Here is a 22215-nt window from a genome sequence, read left to right on the forward strand (position 1 = left end):
CAAACTACCTTTTTGGACCTCACACCGCCCCTTTAATTTTTTTTATATATTTAAATATATAATATCCCCTGACATGTCTGTTCAAGGAAATGAGGAGCTGAAGTGGGTGTGACCTTTTGTTTGGGGATGGAGCAGTCCTTTCATGAAGCAAAGGCACATGGTACACAGTGCCACCAATTAGTAAGATAAATATCACTTTTTAACATGTTTTTTAATGGATATATTATCAGGGACCCCCAAGCTCCCAAAAAATGGGGTGAAAGATTTTTTCCCCAAAAAAACAAAAAGTCATGCGCCATACAGGGTTAAAAAAACATAAACTAAACAATTATTTTGTTACAAAATTACATTTTGTTGCCTGGGGTCTCTAGAATATATAAGAATATAGTACTCTTAATAATAAGATATGTCTTAATCTTTACAGTCTATGGTCTTAATGGACTTTACTAACCAGCTGATTATAACCGTCAGAACTGAACCATACTGTTCAGACGTTAAAATGGCTAGTCAAAATCATCTAGGTAATAATGACTGTACAAATGACAGTAAATTATTATTCTCCTGTCGTGCTTCATTTTACTGGCGCACCTATTGATTAATAAGTCACGCAGCTGCGCCTAATTATTAAGAGGGCGCTTTATCTGAAGTGGACATGCGCTTAATGGCTGTTTTAATTTCGAAAAATACGGGTGCAAACAAAGTCTAACGGACTTTTTCTTGAATTTGATCATTTAAATGTTCCAAATGTGGTATCCTCCACCTGTCGTCTTACCGTTCGTCTTTGAATCTTTGAGTTCCATCGCATATGAGGATCGTTCTACCACAGCCATGTGGCAGCAAGTCGTGCCCTTTGACCAGTATGCATATGCAGTGAATGGGATTTTTGGTAAGTCCGAGGCCAAAAAAGTAACGTTACTAGCATTACTGTTGGACTGGGTTGGCCATTTGGTCTTTTTGAGAAATTTGCGATTTTGGGTCATGGTTTTGGGTACATAACGGTTCTCTTTACCCCACAGTAAATCGCGGGTTTACCAACTTCTCCCTCTCGAATTTGTGTTCTTAATTTTAAAACCTCAAAACCTATTTTTTACTGTCTATGCTCAAAACCCATAAAATCGTACTGATTTGGAAATGGGCAAACGTACTACAAACTGGCTGGTTGTTATTATTTTAATTGATTATCCTAATCATAAACATGTATTTGCCTGTAGTGGCTGATAAAAGGGCAGTATCGCATATTCACCAAAAAATTTTTAAAATCTTTAGCGTCGAAAATAAGGTCGACCTCGACTCGACGACATTTTGTTCGCATATGCACGCGCATCCTCTGTGAAGGGCGCGCTGCTCAACGGACAACTCCTTAAAATTCGGTTAAAAAACTGGACATAACGAGCATATAGAGAAGTTATGTCTTAAATGTAAACTAGTTGGACGAAATTTGTGTAATGTCAGATAGGTGCCATTAGTTGGATGAAATTTAGTTAATAGAAGGTTGGTCTTCGTCATTTTTTTATGTGGTTAGTTTATAGTAACGTTTGACCTATGAATTCTGCTAACCGTTTCTGTTAATGATCTTTTTGCTGAATTTCTTACACATCTCTCAAGGCTTTCACAATGATCCATTGTATGATGGAAGGAAGTTTCTGTTGATGAGGTAAGCAATGGTTGATCAAAGCTAAAAACAAATTAATTCGCTTTAAACATTCAATTAGAAATTTCACAGATCATATCTATCTTCAGTGTGCTTCCATTTTAAGCATTTACCTTTGAATCAATACAATTTTAAGTAACGTTAGGCCTACCACTGTGCCTTGTTACTCTGAGTCTGAGAGAGGTCATTGTGCATCTTATAGGTCACTGTATGAGCTTGTCTGGGCCAATTATTACCTGGAACTCAAAGATCCAAAGTTGCTCGGATGGTTCCAATGTTTAACAGCAGAGGACAGGAACTTAATACAAAGTAGGGGCATATAAAGTATAAAATGACTATTAATAATCAAAAAAATGTATGGTCAGTTTTGGAAATATATCTGAAATTGTGCTTTCTCATCGTCAGAAGAGGGAGGGTATCTGCTATTTTTGAAGAAACACCCTGCACTTGAAGTAGCCAGACAGTACGTTTTTGTGAAACGTGAGTTTAGTTGGTTAAACATTAGCCTATATTTTTTGTCAGAGCAAGCGTTCTGTATAATGTGTAAAAATATATCTTTCTAATTTAGCAAACACCAGAGGAAACAGTGTTCCCCCTCCAACAACTACCGGTATGTCATCAAACAGGTGAGTTTTTAATTTGAGTTTGTTTCAATTTGCTGTAGTTTGGTATTCATATGATTTTATTGCTATTCTGTTTCATGGTTCATCATGCTTTATTAATCATACATTTTATAACTTAAATATTAAAGTTGGCTTTAAATGAAAATTCACCCTATTTTCTAAATGCATGGTATTAATCTTATTGTGAATGATTAATCCATGCATGTCATTATTTTTATTGTTTGTTTTAACCTAATAATTCTTTTAATAAAATGTCAACTCCGTCTTCTGGTGAAATGACAGACTTCTCTCTGGTGAAATTTAGTCCAATTAAACCCCTCCACTTGCAATCTGCCTCCATCCAATTAATAACCGATTGATAAAGCCGGTGTGCATGACAATATGGATAATAGTAATATGATCATCTTGATAAGACAACAATTATGTTAATGTTATGGCTGATGATAACCAATAACGGGCAATATAAAAATTCCGAATTTTGCCTAAATGAATTTTAAAAAACAAGTGAATTTACGAATCACAACGTACAGTATGATGAATAGATGTTCATTTCGAGATTTTATAAATAGAAACTTTTTTTAATGTTTTGAAAAAAGTGAGCAATATATGATGACAAAGGTAATCTTAATGTAAAAAATAGGAGAATGAGCTACACAATTATAAACTGATATGAATATATTTTTTAAAAATCTGATATCTGCCAATAATCAATATGGAACCTATATATCACACATCCTGAAAGTTGCCATGAAACTGAACTGTGATGTATTGTTCGTTCTGTTTTTACGGATTATCGAAAGAAAAATGTAGGTTGGGGACTTGGTTCTATGCATTAGTTGTTGATGATGAGATATATATATATATATATATATATATATGACACACACACACACTTATTTATTTGTGTTTTAGGTCCAGGCACCCAACATTTGATGGTGAATTTCGGTGTCAAAACTGTAGGACCAGTTGTCCATTTGGTGCCAAGAAGTGTAGCCATTGTGGCATTCACATTGCAATTTCAGAGGACAAAGTCTGTATGTCAGGTAAGATGATGTTTGAGTCCTCCTGTATACTTTTGAAACTTCATTAGCAGCTAGAGCACTAATTATTACTTTCTGGTTTAGAGAATGAGAAACAACTTGAGCTGCTGCCAAACAGTGTGAAAGAAGAGCTGAACGTCTCAACTGCCCAAAGTGACGTCACAAAGCAAAATATTAATTCAGGTTGCGTGCAGAGTACCCTAAACACTCAGAATGCTACACACAGACAGAGTTTTAATGATAGGAGCTCTGCTGCACATCCTCCTTCGTACAGTAAAGGAATGTGTCCCCATGCCCAGTGCCTGTCTCAGCTGTGGAAAGAAGTAGAGAACAGGGAGGACACCAAACACTTCAAGGACACAACAGCCCAGGCAAGCTTTTCCCTTGATATGGAGCTGGATAAGCAGAGTCATGTTCAGAGAAATGACTATATCCAAAAAGATCAACACCAATTGTATGATCAAATGGAAAAAGCAGATGACCACAATCTGGATCAGGAAAGGATACCAGAATACTACAGTTTCAATAGCACCAGCTTGGACCACACCGTATGGAGCGATGGCGGCCGAAGTACGGAGGCAGGCGACAATGATTCAATCATGGCCACCAAAGGCAGTACAGAACTGTCAGATGAACCGTCAGACACCACTATGGCCAGTGCTACTTCTGCAAACTCCACTGATTGTTTCTCTTGTCTCAGCAATTCTTTCGATCTGGCTGATGAGTCCGGAGACAGTCATGAAGACGAAAAGAAGCAGGACTCAAGATACGAACAACCGATAGAGGAGGTCAATGTGCGACCTTCCGAATGTGGTACTTCAGTTTCTGTGGACCAAATAATAGATGCCTGTGGTGATTTCAGAGCCTGCTTCACATCTACATGTGCAACAGAGGTTGGTCAGATCTTCCAGGTAGAAAACGTTGCCACTGACACTGACTTGCTAGCTGTCAGCCATGAGAAAGATACACAAACTGTGCAAATGGCCACATCTGAAAAGAACACCATTACTGAAGTCTACATGTCTGACTTGGATGTCCTCACAGAGGTATTATATATATATATATATATATATATATATATATAAATAATCGTGCGCCTAATGGAGCGCTTGGAGTTGTGATCTTTTCAAATGAGCTGTGAATAATGTGCTGATCATTTACTTCTAGGAATTCATAAAACTTAAGGAGACTGAGAAGGAGCTGAAACAGCTAAGGAGTAGAACGGCAAGGTAATGTGCTGAAAGGGTTATTAGTTCACTCAAAAATGAATCATGTCATTCCAAACCTTTAAGACTTTTGTTTGTCTTCTAAAAGATATTATTAATGAAATCTGAGAGATATCTGTCCCTCCATTGAAAGTCCATTCCACCAAAACTTTAATGCTTCAAAAACTTAATGAAATGATCAGTTTAATTATTATAATTTTTTTATTTTAACAGTATATCTTTTTTTATTTAGTGGCTATTAATGTTTCTCAGTGTCATTATTGTAAAAGTGTAAAATGTTGTCCGAACTACTGTAGCAAGCTGCACAAGAGCGTTCAGAAAGCTGTTGTCATGTAATGAATGTTACTTTCTGAAATTAGAGATTATTGTGATTGCTGTAAAGGATTTCCTTTTATCTTTGAAATGAACAAATTAGAAAAGAATGTCTCCAGTTAGACATCCTGGGGTTTTGGCTTTCTGAGACTTCAAGCGCCCCCTTGAGGAAGACAACTTTGTATTACAGTTATTAGCTTTGTGAAACAGTGCTCCAGTCTTAGTCCATTTACTGCATCAAAACATGTGGTTTTTTTAAGCAACATATATTAAAATGTCAAGAAGTTTCATGTGTCTTCTCAGCCCTGGTCCTGGTGGTGACCACTGCAGGAGAGTCTGTGGGTGTGACTGTGCCCAGCGAGTGAGAAGATCAGAGCTGCGTCTTCTCGCTCTTCAGTTTGTCATGTGTCAACAGCACTGCTGGAGACGCTACTTCACCTCCCCACTGGGTGAAAGTGCTCATCAAGGGTAAGAGATCACTCAAGGGTGAATTTCTATTATGAGAATTCAATATTTTTCTTTTGAGGTATTCTATCCTAACTTTGAGGTCAGCAATTTATTTATTTTTTTATGTACCTCAGTACTGAGACCCTGCCGAACAGCATAGCAGAAACTCTGAATACACTACAGAAAGATTACCACGAGATGAGGAGACGGATTCTGGCAGGCACTTCTCTAGATGACCTCAGGCCCCTGTCAGTAGATTCTGAAAAGATAACTACAGGGGCAAACTACAGCCCAGCATTGGTATGACAGAATTTGAATTTGGAAGTGTATTGTATCTGAGATAAGCAGTAGGTAATAAGGTCTCATTTCAGGTACTTGATGCCCATTTAGACTTATTTGACAGTCCAGGAAGGTAAGTGGTCCTGATATGTCAAATAAAAATCATTAAAACTAACCTTTACTCAAAACAATAAGTTTTCTGACTGCTTCCCCTGGTATGAGTTCTTTATTGGAATGCTGGAACATAGTGCTGCCACATTACACTTCACAGCTGGAGTGGTTCAGTCAATTCTTTGCTAGATTTTCAAGTCAAAACCTCCCAGAAATATCTGCAAACATGTACACACTACCATTCAAAAGTTTGGGGTCAGTAAAATGTATATTATTTTTATTCCTATTATTCCGCAAGGGCACATTAAATTGATTATAAGTGACAGTAAAGACATTTATAGTCTTACAAAATATTCCTATAAATAAAAAAAATTAAAGACCACACCACATCTTAAATCCTGATTTTCACAAAATTACTGTTTAACATTGATAAAACGTGTTTCTTGAGCATCAAATCAGCATATTACAAGGATTTCTGATGTATGGTGTGACTGAAGACTGGAGTAATGATGCTGAAAATTTAGGTTTGCATCACAGGAATAACATTTTAAAATATAGTAAAATAGAAACGTTATTTTAAATATAGTAATATTTCACAATATTGCTCTGGGTTTGTACGGTCATGCGAAAAACCTAGGAAAAGTCATGACATTTTTAAATAATTCCCTGGCCTGGAAAAGTTTTTGAAAAATAAATAAAATGTTTTACAAATATCTAATAGAAAGTTTAATTGATGTTGGTTGAACAAATGACAATACCTAGCTTTCGTCATGTTCTCTGCGTGGGGTAACGTCTTGCCTGGTTTCAGCTTATTTTGTATTAAACCACATAACTTTAATTAATGACCAGAGTTAAGATGCTGTGGTGAATTTGAACAGATGTTTCATGGAATGGTAGGTCATGAATATTTACCTCAAAAGTCCTGGAAGTGTATTTGTAAAATGTTTTGCTGTATTTTTGAACAAATACATGCAGACTTGGTAAGAATAAGAGAATCTTTAAAAATCATTTAAAAATCTCACCAACTCCAAAACTTTTGAACAGTAGTGTAGATGAATAAATGTATGAATGACACCATTTTGACCCTGTAGTGCATTGCATTGTGGCTTTTTGTCTCCACATAATATTGGCATGTCTGCCTCTGCAGTGTTTGGTAATGTACATTATATTATTTATACACTGAATTATGCTGTTTAATACATGTGAAAAAGTTAATATTTGTGTACGGCCTCATACATGTTCAGAAGTGCCAAGTATTCTATGAATCTGTGTAGTACCATTGCAAGTGGACACAGAGTGGATGAAGAAAGTAGCACGATGAGAGCACTGAACTCTGAAGTTTGTCAGGACACTGAAGCTGCTCCGGTAGTTAATTCACATACTTCAATTCCATTTATAATTTTACCTGAAATATGAGTCTGTTACATTTAGAATAGTCAGTACAGTGTTTGTTCTCTCTGAATAGGATGAAGAAAAATGTGATGGCAACAAGAGAAATGAAGTCTTTAAACACAAGAAGCCAGGAGCTTCCACTGAGACAACCCCAGGTATGAATATCAGATTGAAGAAAGATGAATAAACTGGAATCGTATTACAGTGTTTTATATGGTAGGTGCCATCAAGGATCCAAATGGCAGCGAAGCTTGGTTTGATGCAGAGGAGGAACTTGGGTCTCCAAATCAAGATGGAAAACCGGAGAAACTGATTGAAAAGAGGGAAAGTATGAACTACAAAATGAAGCACACAGGTGTAGTAGGTTTATTGAAACTAAGTGATAGTGATGTCTAGTGAATCTTTCTCCTTTCAACAACACCCATTAAGGTCTATACTTTGAAGTGCAGTTTGAAAACTCAAATACTGTTCTGGAAGAAAGCCTCATTGCTGTTGGCTGTTTGATTTGGTTGACTAAATGATCTTTGATAAATATACTTTTTCACAGGGACTGATGAAGATGATTCAAGAGAAAGTTCCATCTTGTGCGTTACATGCTTGCCAGACAATGTCAGTGAGGTAGGGTGCCCACAAATGTAAGCTGTTCAGTAAAGTTCATTATGGCCTCCAGAGGGCAGCAGACACCACTAAATGTTGTTTTCTATAGCATGAAGTGCAGCTCTGGTTTGAGAAGTACAATGCTACGAATGTCAGTATCTCCACTTTCAGCAATAATATGAGGTAAGCATTCTCAACATGCTGAATTGATCCCACATATGCCTAAAAGCTAAGATTAAACACTGGTTCAAAGTTATAAAATGGCAATCAATACCAACATCATTAAATTTAGTATTTACTGCATTACAATTTCTCTAGACACTATTTAACAGAATCTCAGTAAATGTTATCAAGTTTGTGACTACTCAGTGGGCAAACTGTTTAGGTTAACTACATGTATCAGTGTAAATAAGTACTGAACACTCTCATAAGGTTTCTAGCAGGAAAACCGGTGTACATTTCTAATTGAACTAGTATGATTACTCATAATCTCATTGTACCTGTGCTCTGCACCCAAACTGTAATGGTTATAGTTTTTAAACTGGAAGTGGTATACTTTAAATCACAATTTTTATTTGTGCATCAATCTTTATAGACTTTGTCGTAATGCTGAATGCTTGTAGTTCCAGACTTCCAAGCGTCGTTAGAGATTATAATTAATGAACCGCAATCTTGTCTGTGCTTATGTAGGGCAGCTATTGTTTATCTCAAGACCTCCAGCGACGCCAAGGCAGCAGTTGAAGATCTAAATGGTCGCTCCCTCCAAGGTCACACTGTCCAGGTGGTGCAACTCTGTCGGCCTGCTTTAGCTGAGCCTACACTGAGTGATCCGTCTCACAGCACCTCAGAAACTGCAGGGGATGGACTGGGAACAAAGGGCGTAACTTACAGTCCATCACATGGAGTAAGTATGAAGTGGCAAGCATTTTAGAAAGTTTGCTTTGTCCAGAACTAGTTAGATTTCAGTCACTGTAAAGCCTGGAACACACCAAGCCGACGGTCGGCCGTCGGGCAGTTTCCGTGCGTCGGCCGACTAAATCTTCTCAGTGTGTTCCGCACCGTCGGCTGAAATTGGTCCTCGTCGGCTTTGTAACGGCCGATTCGACATGTTGAATCGGCGTCGGGCCGTCGGTGAAAGAGGGAACTCTGATTGGCTGTTCAGCTTAGTGTCCGAGTCAGTGCACGAGAATAATAGCAAAATAGCGAGCTAAGTCAAAACGGTACAGATAGAAGGCTGTTCTAATGATATGTCATCTTATCTGAGTGTTCCTTGGCGAATATTTCAATATTAACACGAGAGGAGTGGAATAAAGACAGTGTTTAGCAGGATTGATATTCAAAACGGTAAGCACGCACTGCTTTGTTTACGGTTTGTGTAACTGCAGCCGGCAGCGCCGGTTTCCCTTTTTGAATGACGAATATAGACGAATATATCTGCAGAAATAGACAGCTGTCTCATTTACACGCAGGCGCAGAACGCGCATTCTAGCTGACAGTCGGCTGTAGTTCTCTCGGTGTGTTCAAGTGCAGCTTTTTACCCCGACGCGAGGCGACAACACAGTCGGCTTTCATCAGCGCTAGTTCGTCTGTGTCGGCTTGGTGTGTTCCAGGCTTAAGGGATTTGAATACGGTTTCTTTAAATTATTGCTAATCCAGACCACTTTTGATTTCTGTTCCAAACCCTTGATATCTGTCATGCGTATGTTTTTGACTCAGGGGCCGCGTTGTAGTGTGGACAGGTTGACCAATGTGTGCGACTCGCCTACAGCCTCTGGTACATGTGTGCCACAGCACTACGCCACAATGGGAAGCTTTGACACAATCATGGCCCGGATGTCGGAGCGCCACCCAAACATATGCCGCCAAAGGATCGTGGATGCCCTGCTGGAACTGCGGGTCAAGCATCAGGGCTTCCTCAGTGGCCTTCCATTGAGATCTATTGTGGATATGACCTCTGAGCTTCTCACACAGGCCTCTACCCCCACGTGTATTTGAGTTTGTGCTGTTTTAATCAGTGGTTCGTTCCCTGACCACTATGATTGGATTTCACTTGTCAGTTCCATTTTTGCAACCGTTTTGTTATGTATAAACATTTAGTTGTAATCTGTTGTTCCCAACACCTCCTCTGAGTTGAATGCTGATCCTGGAAGTGGAGGAATTAATAAGTTTTTCAGGTTTTTAGCTCTGCTAATACAAGAGTTATAACTGCATATAAGTTTCCTTGTGTTTCTTAAATAAAACTGCTTTCCTGTGCATTCTTTAATGGTTTGATTAGTGCAAAAACAGGCCAAGTTTAAAGCTACACTATTTAAGTTTGAACATTTTAAGCCAGGTGTGCAAGGCCCTTCAGTGGTGAAGAAACCCTTTTTATCACTCCTGTCAGCTCAGGTAAAACCAGAACAACCTTATATTCTTTGAGCTACCTAATACCACTTCCACAGCTCACTGTGGAACAGGTGGCGATGTAATTAGTGAGGGTCACATGACTGCTGACTCCACTGGGTGAAGTTTCCAAGCCAGATCTGACTTCGGTATTTAATGTACTACTGCTATAACAAAAATATTTATAAAATGCTCAATCTAATTTCATAAGGTGAAGCACCTAGATTAATTTTCATGATTTATCGGTTTAAAGTGAGATTGATTGATTTAGGTTTAAGAGCAAATTCTAATTTGCAAAAAAAAATGAAGCCCTTAACAAAGAACCCGCACTGGTTACTGGGGCCAACTAATTAAAGGGTTAACTGTTTCTGTCGCTTTCTCGTTTTCCCCTCTAAACATGACTATCACCGTCCTTCGCCTGATTGTTATTTTCTTTGATTGGTAATGACATTTGAATGACCTGTTAACTGTCCAATCGGAGCATGCCTTGAAGTCACCCCTACTAGCCAATCCCAGTTGCAGGGGGCGGGATTTGTCTGAAAACTGATTGGGAAAAAAGTCCTGTCTCGTTTCCCATGGGCGGAGTTTTAATGTGAGGGACGCGGCAGGCACTCAACTACTGAACTTTCACGCCGAAAACAACCGGAGGATGGATAAAAACGGCATGTTCACGAAGTTTAAATGTTCTTGCGATTGAAGATTTGAAAGCCAGTAATGGATGCAGTGCAGGCTGAATTATTGCAGTGGACCCCAGACAGCGCGACTGTAACCATAACTTCGAATGTGGATTATTGTTCAGACGCCTCGGATTTTACTCCTGTGTTTACCAATGCAGTTCTCTGCACTGGACGCTAACTTCAGTCATGAAGTGCCGCTGTGATGTGGAGAGGATGGACAAAGAGAAGATCTCAGCCACTCACTATATAAAATAATACAATCTTTTTATCCAATTGGACAAAACTCCTTTGATGTTGAACGGGGTTTTGATTTTGCAAGGAATAATGTGGAAACTTTGCCCATTTACACGTCACCCGGCTCTTCTAGTTTACATGGTCTTGGAAATGTTTATTCACAGCGTCAATGGTAAGTATAAGAGCAGTGTTTAGTGAAAGCACATGTCATCGGTATTTAACTCAAAGGGACTACTTTCGTTGGGCTAAAAAAAAAAAAACGCATCTCTAATCTGGAGGTCCAAATAAAAATTAATACATCAGATTAGTAAATGCTAATAAATAAACAGATGTGAATGTTGTGAAAATAAATCCATATAAATTGTATTTTTTTAATTGACTGATTTACTCAATAGTTGAACTGTAAGAATTAATTGCATTTTTTTCTTCTTTTTTATGTTTTTATTTCTCCATTATGATAACGAGGGGTCAGTTCGTCCTAGTTACTTTTCTGAGCAATTCCGTGTCTTTATTGCGACGCTTCTCTTGTTTTTAGTAGTTCTCAGTTGTAAGTGTCTAGATGAACGAGTCTGAATTATCATGCACAGATTCATAATTCCTGTTTGACTTGAATTGGACTCTCTTTTCCTCTCTAGGTCTTAATGTTTGCATGAGCGGCAGCGCCTCGTCTTGTGAAGAGTGTTTCCTCATTCACCCGAGCTGCGCCTGGTGCGCGCAAGAGGTGCGTGCGCCCACATTCCTGCCAGACACTGGCTGACACTCGATTTTTGAATGTGGCTGTGTCTCACTCTCAAACTACTGAGCTGCATACCAAGACGGTATTATAAGCATCATAGACTCATTCAAATGTCGTCTAGTTAGGCAGACAAGCCACTGATTTGTTAACTTTAATACACTTGAACTGTCGACAGGTTACTAAGAGCACTAGTGCTCTATTTCCCTGCATTTGTGGGTTTGCTCATTTATTTAATGGTTTCCCTACATTGCTTAAACAGTGATCTTTCTTTTTCCCTGATTCAGGACTTTGGACAGGCCAGAACTCTCACATCACGATGTGACTTTAGCCAGAACTTACTGAAAAGAGGATGTGATGCTCCTTTTATAGAGAATCCCAGGAGTGACAGCTCTCTTTTGCTGAGCAAACCCCTGAGCTCCAAAGGTTCTGGGGTGACCCAGTATGATGTCATCCAGATATACCCACAGAAGATCTCTCTCAGCTTAAGGCCTGGTATGCATCTGCTGATCGATTTAGAGGAGAAAAAGAATGAAATAAAATGTATTTGTAGATAGATTTATATGGTCTGTTAATGTAGTGGCTCTTACTTCCATTCTTCAGGTGACCAGATTTCCTTTGAGGTACAAGTGCGCCCTGTGGAAGACTACCCTGTTGATTTGTACTACCTGATGGACCTCTCGCTCTCAATGAAGGACGATCTGGACACAATCCGCAACCTGGGCACCAAACTGGCTGAGGAAATGAGGAAGCTCACGAGTAACTTCCGCCTTGGTTTTGGCTCCTTTGTGGATAAGAACATCTCACCCTTCTCCTACACAGCCCCCAAGTACCAGGACAACCCATGCAGTGGGTAAGAGACGTCTCTTACAGATCTGTGATGAGCTGTAAACAGGTTTGGGATTGGCTTTCCCTTTGTTATGCAATGAAAGAAACTGAATGGAAGGAACAGCTACTTGTTAGTGAGAACAGTTTGGAGACACTTTCTCAATTGGGGAAGTGAATATGTCTTCATTTATTTATCTTGTATTACTAAAAATAGCCCTGCTTTGCTTTGGCGTAGCCTTGTCTTAGAGAAAAGTGCATCATTGGAAATTCAAAAGCCCTTGGCATGTCACAATTTTGGACTAATCCAAAATCTTATGTAACACTCAAAAGTCAACTTAATCTAGTTCAGAAAAAAATCCTGCTGTCACTGGTGGTTATCATTCTGATCCAATGTAAAATAATGGTAGACTTTTAAAAGTGTGACAGCAGATTGAGGTTGCAAAGCCAGTACAGCACATGTCCCAGAGACGCTATTACTCCATGCAGTCTGCAGCCCATCATGCATCAGTGGTCATGTAGGTTATGCACTCAGCCCTCTTGAATGCTCACTGTACCACAACAGAAATCATAGGAACAGACAATATGTCAACAAGCATGTCCCTTGTTCTGCAACTAGTAAACCTCAAATATTATTTAAAATTGAAATAAAGGAATATTACTAAATACTTTTTTTATATATGTAACCTAACATAGCATCCATTAATATTTTCGATGTATTTGAAAAAATAAATAAAAATATTGGCAATGGCATTGGTGTGTTATTTTCATTAATTTAATTCATTTTAAAGACTATTTACTTATTTACTATGTTTGAACATACTAATATTATGTACATTTAAATAATCTGTAGAAGTTTTTTTGTACTGAATTTTATAAATAATTTTATATTATATTATAAAAATGTATAATAAAATGTTTTGTTTTTTTAAATGAATCCTAATATTGTGCTTTTTGATATCATACTACTACTAATATATATATTTTATATATATATATATATATATATATATATATATATATATATATTAGTAGTAGTATATGATATCAAAAAGCACAATATTAGGATTCATTTAAGTTATGTTTTCAATATTGCTGTTCAAGCTCCTGGTGTTTATCATTCCTCTCTTATTACAGATATAAGTTGTTCCCAAACTGTGTCCCCACATTTGGCTTTCGTCACCTCTTGTCTCTTACGGACAAGGTTGATCGTTTCAACGAGGAAGTGCAGAAGCAGATGGTGTCACGTAACAGAGATGCACCAGAGGGGGGGTTTGATGCCATTCTGCAGGCTGCAGTTTGCAAGGTAAGCAGTCAGTCAGGACTGGTATTTTTGCTGCTTCTTTGACTCCTTCAACTCCCTATAGGGACATCAAACCTGTCCAGCAAGGTTTAATGAAAAGAGAGAACGTCTTGACACATCAGATATCCTTTTTTTGTTTTGCTGTCTGAATTTTCTCAGAAGAGATACAGGTGTGTCTGAGACTTAAAAGAGACACGCTAATATTGCCTGACATCATAGGCTGTAAAAATATTTGCTTTGCCATGAAAGGCACAATCACAGCATGCATGAGAGAAAGAGACTGTGCGGTTTACGCTGAATGAAAGAGGAGAGCCTTGCCCATTTATCCGCTATACGTGTTTATTTGTTTGTGAGACTAATGGGATCTTGTGTTTAGTGTTGAATTTGCCATGTGTTTCTAAAGCACTAGTTAGCAGGTGCTGTCTGCTAGATTGTGTAGATTTTAGGTAATAAAAAAAAAAAAATGAATCTATGAACTGTGGCTAATCACCAATCACCCCCTTTTGCCTTAAATTAACTTTGAAAAAGAAATTGAAATGGTCCTATGTTGACATGAATGTTTAAAAGTATATATTTAGTCTTTAAATTAATGAGGCCATAAAAGCTGCATGCATAATAAAAAATATATAAAAATGATGAAAGAATTAACAAAATGCTTCACAGATGTATTTCATCTACTACTTTATACTACTACTACTTATTTTTAAATTAATGTATTTCTAGAAAAGTATCTTATATACGTGTTTTTATTTGAAAAAATGCTGATAATGTCCATATGTTGATACATATTCTGACAACTGTAATATAACTGAACTGATCCATCAACTATATAAAACTGTAAACTATATCCATAAACTAATTGGAATAATTATTAAAATTAAAATCACTGTGTAACAATCAAATGAACATGGTATTGAGATACAAAAAGATATAGACTGGTATAAATGAAAGTTTGGTGTCATTGTGGCAGGAGAGGATTGGCTGGAGGAAAGAAGCCTATCATCTCCTGGTGTTTGCCACCGATGACGTCCCTCACTTGGCTTTGGACGGCAAGCTCGGTGGACTAGTGCATCCTCACGATGGACAGTGTCACCTGAACGACAAGAATGAGTACAGCGCTTCAACAAAGATGGTAAAGCTTTTACACCACTAAACTCAAAAAAAAAAAAAAAAAGTATTTTAAATGGCTGAACCAAAAAATGTGAAGACTACATGTTGTTTTGCTTTGGATAAATGAACTGCAGACTCTGAATTAGCTTGTTTTATTTAAACATACTTAATAACTAATTTCTTGCCCTTAACTTCCATCAGCTATAAATGCTTGATGATAACAAATAATGATTGTCTGAAATGCAGGTCTGTGTTTGTTGAACAGCATAACAAAACCTTCAAAGGCATTGCAGATCATTCAGATTTAATGGGAAGCTTTTGTGCACTTATTGTTTCCTTCTCCCTTCTCCTTTCATCATATGATGTCTCTTGAAATTTCGTAACTTTTTTTTTATGGCTTTGAACTAGATAAATTGTTATTCCCCATCTATGTCAAAGTGCAAGAACAGATGCGGTGCTCGTTTAGCAGTTTGGTCTCTATCTAAAGTAGCTGAATGTTTTGAGAGTGAGAGAGATCGCTCAGACAGAAGGAAAACAAACAAAAGCAGTGTGTGCCTTTTACGGCAAACTAGGATTGAATATTTACGCATCCATCTTGTTCTGTAATGAAACGTTCCTCAAATGTGCTTAACACATCGATGATCATTGGCTAAAGAGACTGAGTACAAACTCCCTGTATACTCAGGCAGTTTAGCAGAGAACGCCTGTCGCTGTATTCAGAGGAAATGGGTGGGAAGGATAACGGAAACCGTGGAGGGGAATCAGAAGAGCGATGACTTCCTTTTGCAAACTTCCTGACAGAAAGAGTGCTGCAGGGAGTGAGGGATTGCTTGAATGTATCTTACTGATATATGGACGTGTGTCGTCTCTCCACAGGACTACCCTTCACTCGCTCTACTTGGAGAGAAACTGGCTGAAAACAATATTTTCCTCATCTTTGCAGTGACCAAAAGACACTATGTTCTTTACAAGGTACCTCTCGTTCCTCATAAGCTATATTGGTTGATGTTGAGCTGTTTTTGTTTTGTGTTTAATGTGTTCTTAATGTATTTTTACCCATAGAATCTCACTGCTTTGATCCCTGGGACTACAGTGGAAATTTTGGACCAAGACTCCAAAAACATTATTCAGCTAATAGTGAACGCATACAATGTAAGTTTATAAACTCAACACAATTTGACTCAATGACTCATTAAGACAGTCGCTGCTTCCGAAATCGCATTTGTCTGAGCAGGTGCTACATTTGAATTTGAACTTACTTCGCATTCGCAACAAAAAGTACTTTCTATATAGTATGAATGTGGGTAGTAAAAAAAAAAGAACTCATAAATCCTCTCCCGTGGCCTCATGGGATAGTAAAGTGTCGACCAAATGCACACTTCAGAATCTCGCTGGAAGTTGTAGGTCATTCTGGGACTTTTCACCTACTGTTTTTCGAATACTATGCATTCGGACATACTACTCTGTTGCCGTACTGTTTTTCGCATACTATATTCTAGGAAAGTATTTGATTTTGGATGCAGCGAGTGACTTGCCACCACCTACTGGTGGGTTTCCGCTGCACTCCACTTTGGAGTGCAAGTCTGTAAGGTAGGCAGAAGTGTTTTTTATTTATTCATTGTTTATTTCCTGTGGCAGTGAAGGCTTGTTAATAGCTTGCAAAAATACCTCAATAGCCCTTTTTAAAAATAGCGCATTACAAATACATTCCTTGTTGCACTACGATTGTAAGTAGCACAATTTTTTTATTTTCTGTCAAAAATGTACTGTATGCTCCACCTATTTAAACAAGTGTTCTTGAGGATTGTTTGTTATGCTTTGTGGCGTTGATGTGTTATATATATATATATATATATATATATATATATGTGTATATATGTATATATGTATGTGTAAGTATTTCTTTATACTATTTATTCAGCACCTCCAACCTAAAAAATCACCCTGTGCCCCTGTATAGTCCTATTTGAAACGCAGGTAGCTGGTGCACATAAAATAAAATGTGCTCTTGGTGACCCCAATACTGACCCCTTCATGCTTTTATTTCCTTTCAAGAGTGTAGAATGTGTATTAAAAGGTTCAGGGTTGAAGCTGTGATGTATAGTGTCAGCCCATTATGAACGCACGGTTCATTTTCAGGCAATGTTGTCGACACACTTCAGAGTCAGGCAACTGTTTTATCAACACAACAGCATAACCATCACTCACCTAAAGTATTCTATGTAAATTCAGTTTAATTTGCAACCGAATGAATTCCCCCTGGTTTTCAGCTAATAAATTGTTCGAAATTGAATTGTATTAAGAACAGATGATGTTGTGGAGTGTTATTTAGAAAACCTTTGGTCTTTTGCTGTGTCTTCACTGTGTGATCACATGATTACATAAGATAAGGAATTTCCTGTTTTTGTCATTGCAGAACATTTGATGGGCTCGTCCATGTGTTTGCTTTAGTTCACACAGTAAGCTTTGCAGTCTGATAGTTCTGGCTTGTGAAGATCTGATACTCTGTGTTTGTTGCTGCATTGGAAGATCGCTGCTGTGGTTAAGAAATGGTCTTGAAAGATGTTATTTGGCTGGAGAGCTTTTTTTTTTTTTTTTTTTTAGCTATATATTGGAGGAAATGTTTTACACTAGCATTTTTATATAACCTTAAATTAAACAAGATCATGTGAATAACATGAAATACTACATATACCACAGTTCAAAAGTTTGGAGTCAGTACAATTAAAAAAATATACTTTTATTCCCATTAGGACACATTCAATTGGTAAAATGAGGCTGTAAAGCCATTTATACTGTTACAAAAGTATAACATTTTGAACTCTATTCATTAAAGAATCGTGAAAAAAGTAAAAATATTGAGCATCACAACTGCTTTCAACACGAAGAAGAAGAAGAAGAAGAAGAAGAAGAAGAAGAAGAAGAAGAAGAAGAAGAAGAAGAAGAAGAAGAAGAAGAAGAAGAAGAAGAAGAAGAAGAAGAAGAAGAAGAAGAAGAAGAAGAAGAAGAAGAAGAAGAAGAAGAAGAAGAAGAAGAAGAAGAAGAAGAAGAAGAAGAAGAAGAAGAAGAAGAAGAAGAAGAAGAAGAAGAAGAAGAAGAAGAAGAAGAAGAAGAAGAAGAAGAAATGTTTCTTAAGCAGCAAATCATCATACTAGAATGATTTCTGAAGGATGATGTGACACTGAAGATTGGAGTGATGATGCTGAAAATTCAGCTTTGTCTTCACAGGAATAAATTAGTTAAATTGTACTGAAACAGAAATCAGTTATTTTAAACACATTTCACAATAGTACAGTTTTTACTGCATTTTACTGTAATAAATGCAGCCTTGCTGAGCATAAGAGACTTCTTTCAAAAACAAAATAAACATACTAACCCCAAACTTTTGAACAGTAGAGTAGATTCACTGGACACTGGGGGGAAAGAAAAATAAATGATCAGTTTTTAACTGATGACAAACACTGACCAAATATCAAGTTAGGGTTTCACCCAGAGGATCCAATCCCTCATCTCTCCTGACTGTTAGTTTACACCAAAATATGCCAAAATACTAAAGTCTATGATTATTGTTATGGATATGATCTATTGTGGTGTTTTCAGTGATAGTATTTGATCCAAGAATATGATTGAAAGTTTGTGGTTTTACTTTTTAAAGCATTATAGAAACCAAATATATAATTCTGGAACATCTCCATTACCTTTCAAACTGTTACTAGTGAATGTTGGATTGCTTTGTTTTTTTGGATCATTTGCTTGATTTGTTTTTGTTTTTTCATGTAGAACATCAGGTCGAAAGTTGAGCTGAGTGTGTGGGATCATCCTGAAGATCTCAGTCTGGCCTTCACCGCCACCTGCCAAGACGGCCAGCCCCTGACCGGCCTCCGCAAGTGTGCTGACCTCAAAATTGGTGACACTGTAAGTACTTTATATTTTATCAAATCATGCTTGTGCCTTTTACAAAAAGGTTTAAAATGGATCACAGTTGATCCTGTCTCTCAGTCTGCAACCTGAGTGTATGAGGTCTGTGGCAGGAGCTCAGATCTTATTTATACCTCTTGGATTGAGCACAGGGTTCTGTATCCTGTTGCCTAATACTACTAAACTGATGGTAGTTGTACTCTTAAGGATGATGTAGAGAAAGTGACCTAAAGGCTTAGACCTTTCAGTCTTCCTAAATGTTCAGATCATGTTTACACAGTTTGAAAAAAAAAAATTCTTCCCCATTTGTCCTTTGTTGACCTCATATATAATGCCCTGGATATGAAAGCAACATATTTTCTTTCACTATCTTTAAGGAAGTGAAAGACAGTGACAGGGAAATACAGCAAAAGAGAGTTAATGGAAAGAATGTCAAATGTTTATTCTAGAGCATGATTTTATTTTTTTTATTCCATCTCAAATCTTAAATTTGGCCATATTAACACCAGAAGATCTAGTATTTGAGTCAGAAATAACTTTGAAAACTAAATGCATTGACAGGAAGATTTCAAACACTCCCTAAGCACAGATTCTGGCCATTTACAGATAATTGTGGTTTTCAGCAGGTCATAGAAACATGGCTGAAATGCTATCACACACTTACAGGCATATTGTTTAGCACTTCCTGTGTTATAGATGATGTGGTGTTTGCTCTGATAACGTGTTGTTTGCTCAATGATAACATGCAGGATTTTAATAACATGCCGTGGTCCGCACTCTCATGCCATTATGCAGTGTCAGCCACAGCAGACTCGCTCTCTGTTTAGAGTGAAAAAGATTAAATTGCTTAGAGAGCCTTTTCAGAGTGTTATGGTAACTAAATTTTACAGTATCATAGCACTCAGATTACCGAAGCAATCAAGACCACATGTTGTATCCAACAGTGCTTGTATAATTAACGTTTACTCTGAAAGAATGCTTTTTATTTTTCAGTGTTCACAAGGTGATGGTGTTTGTCATTGTTGGATCTCCCATACATTCTTAATTAGATGGACATTGTAAAACCTCTATAGCACTACTTGGTACATGTCACCATGCAGTGATCTGACCCTCCAGTTTCTCCTGTACCATTCCCATTCTGCCTAATTGAATGTTGAGAAGGAGTGTAAAAGGAATAGTGGAGGGGTAGAAGAGAACTGAATAACCACAATGAATGGAGCAACCCAATTTTCTCTGGCTGCTCCAATAGGCTGGGATCTTTTTGTCTCATCCACGAGGGAAATTTGTCACACCGTGCCCGAGTGCCAATCATGCCTTTAGAAAGGGGGGCACAACCCAAACAGAATCCCTTGTATCCCTCCCAGTCCTCCACCGAACCCTCCGAGGAGTCGGATGCTGCATTTCAATGGGCTCGCACAATAGCGCTGAGCTCTTTTGGGCGAGGAGCTGTGGAAAAACACGGGCCTTAGATACAGAGGCGGTAGCCCAGATTCTAAAGTTAAGCTTAGATTCCTTTCACAGAAGTGGATTCAAGCCCCTAGAGACTACTAAAATGTCCCATACATAATACATTGATCTAATCCTATATAAAGCTGGATGGTATCCCAGGAAACATCAGTTTACTTTAGGATAGACTTTGTTTGCCATGGAGTTTTAAAGCTTTGCTCACTGTTGTGCAAATGCAAGAACACTATGGAATGTGGTGGGAGTTTTTGTACAGTCAGGAGCAGTGATGGTTCTTGGTTTTTTATATATATATATATATATATATATATATATATATATATATATATATATATATATATATATATATATATATATATATATATATATATATATATATATATATATATATATATATATATAAATGCTTATGCATATTAATTATATAATCCAAACACTTGATAAGAAAAGTAGTTGTAGTTATGTTTATTATTACACTAATATTAATAGTATAATAATAATAATAGCCTTTTTTAAATACATTTTATATAGTAATAACTAAGTAAGTGACTCTGTATATCAAGCTGGTAATCATAAAATAAAACCGGGTGATCGGGAGATGTTATTTTAGGATTATCCAGGTTTTTTTATTATTATTATTATTATTATTATTATTATTATTATTTAAATACAATTATAGTTTTTATTGATAGCTTTTACAATTGGCTTTAAATTTTATATTTTTGGTTTTCATGAAATTTTAGTTTAGTACATTGAAATGATGTGCTTTAGTAATTAAAAACAATAACTAATAATGACAATTTAGGTTCAGTTAATTCATTATTAAAATAAATATATTTTTTTGTTTTATAGCACAGTGAATACTTCACGTCAAGTTAAAGATTTTTTAAATTTTTTTTGCCATCCTCTCTTCATGTTATTATCTGCTGTTAGCAGTTTAGCATTCTTACTGCATGCTCAGACACAGAATGTCAGATTATGAAAACCATTAAACCTCCCATTCTGACTAATGCTTCAGTTTATTAACATCTATTCAGGACTTCTGCTGCTCTGGCTTTAGGGCTTTCACAAACTACTTCTGCAAACACACGGATCAGTCTTGGATCAATCACTAAATGTAGAACATTGGCAGTGTTTTCCCAAGTCTTCGACTGGTATGCGTTTATATTAGTATGCAGTATACAGTTTTGGCCATTGATGGCTCATTATATGTCCGCTCTTCCTCTGCCCAACTACACAGATTTCATGGAGTTTCCTAATGCCGTCTGTCTTCATCTAACTGTTGCCATGTTCTCGTGACTCACATGTCTCCTTAATCCAATTCAGCAGTTCATTGCCTCATTGAGGAAAAAGTCTTCTTTTTGTGCCTTTGCCTGACCCCTCATTTTTCCTCAATTTTTTTTTTTTTTTTTTTTGAGGCCTTTCAGCGTGGTCTTTAAGGAGCATGTTAATGCTGGATAATATGTGATAACATATTGCTATGTTTGATGTAATGTTAAAATGCCGTTGATTTTTCAACAGTTAATATTACTTGCACCATTTTTTTTTATATAGACTACCATTCAGAAGTTGGGGTCAGTAAGAATTTAAAAAATAATAATAATTTAATACTTTTATTCAACAAGGGTACATTAACTTGACCAAAAGTGATGGTAAATAAAATGTACAATGCTACAGAATATTTTAATCTTATCTTACAAAATATGTTTATTATAAATTATGTTCTTTTGAACTTTCTATTCATCACAAATCTTCTTTCAACATCATGTGACACTGAGGACTGGAGTAATGATGCTGGAAATTCAGCTTTACAGGAATAAATTACATTTTAAAATCTACTAAAATTGAAAAAAGTTATTTTAAATTGTAATAGAATTTCACAATGTTACAT

At 37.0% G+C, this 22215-nt stretch overlaps 2 protein-coding genes across 3 annotated transcripts in view; both read left to right on the forward strand.

The window, feature by feature from the left end:
- The first annotated feature begins 647 nt into the window (after positions 1-647).
- On the forward strand, positions 648-9931 carry rbm44 (RNA binding motif protein 44). Of its 2 annotated transcripts, none has more exons than XM_082175139.1 (18): positions 648-886; positions 1606-1654; positions 1854-1960; positions 2057-2131; positions 2220-2277; positions 3187-3317; positions 3399-4360; positions 4482-4543; positions 5156-5320; positions 5434-5599; positions 5671-5711; positions 6934-7054; positions 7155-7236; positions 7302-7436; positions 7629-7699; positions 7788-7861; positions 8369-8582; positions 9395-9931. In XM_082175139.1, the coding sequence occupies exons 1-18, from the start codon at positions 736-738 to the stop codon at positions 9671-9673; spliced, it is 2943 nt and encodes a 980-aa protein (XP_082031265.1). In that variant the 5' UTR covers positions 648-735; the 3' UTR covers positions 9674-9931. The 2 variants fall into 2 exon arrangements, with proteins under 2 accessions (XP_082031265.1, XP_082031266.1); XM_082175140.1 differs by having other exon boundaries at positions 7302-7409.
- Positions 9932-10633: 702 nt separating this feature from the next.
- The window catches only part of itgb5 (integrin, beta 5), a 32472-nt gene continuing 20890 nt past the window's right edge, over positions 10634-22215 (forward strand). Inside the window, exons 1-9 of the mRNA XM_082175592.1 lie at positions 10634-11143; positions 11607-11692; positions 11992-12199; positions 12308-12557; positions 13667-13835; positions 14803-14964; positions 15819-15914; positions 16005-16094; positions 18723-18857. Of these exons, the coding sequence (XP_082031718.1) occupies positions 11029-11143; positions 11607-11692; positions 11992-12199; positions 12308-12557; positions 13667-13835; positions 14803-14964; positions 15819-15914; positions 16005-16094; positions 18723-18857 (1311 nt within the window). The 5' untranslated portion in view covers positions 10634-11028. The remainder of the gene's footprint in view (positions 11144-11606; positions 11693-11991; positions 12200-12307; positions 12558-13666; positions 13836-14802; positions 14965-15818; positions 15915-16004; positions 16095-18722; positions 18858-22215) is intronic.

Source organism: Leuciscus leuciscus, assembly GCF_965113295.1.
Source record: "Leuciscus leuciscus genome assembly, chromosome: 7".
Lineage (NCBI taxonomy): Eukaryota > Metazoa > Chordata > Actinopteri > Cypriniformes > Leuciscidae > Leuciscus > Leuciscus leuciscus.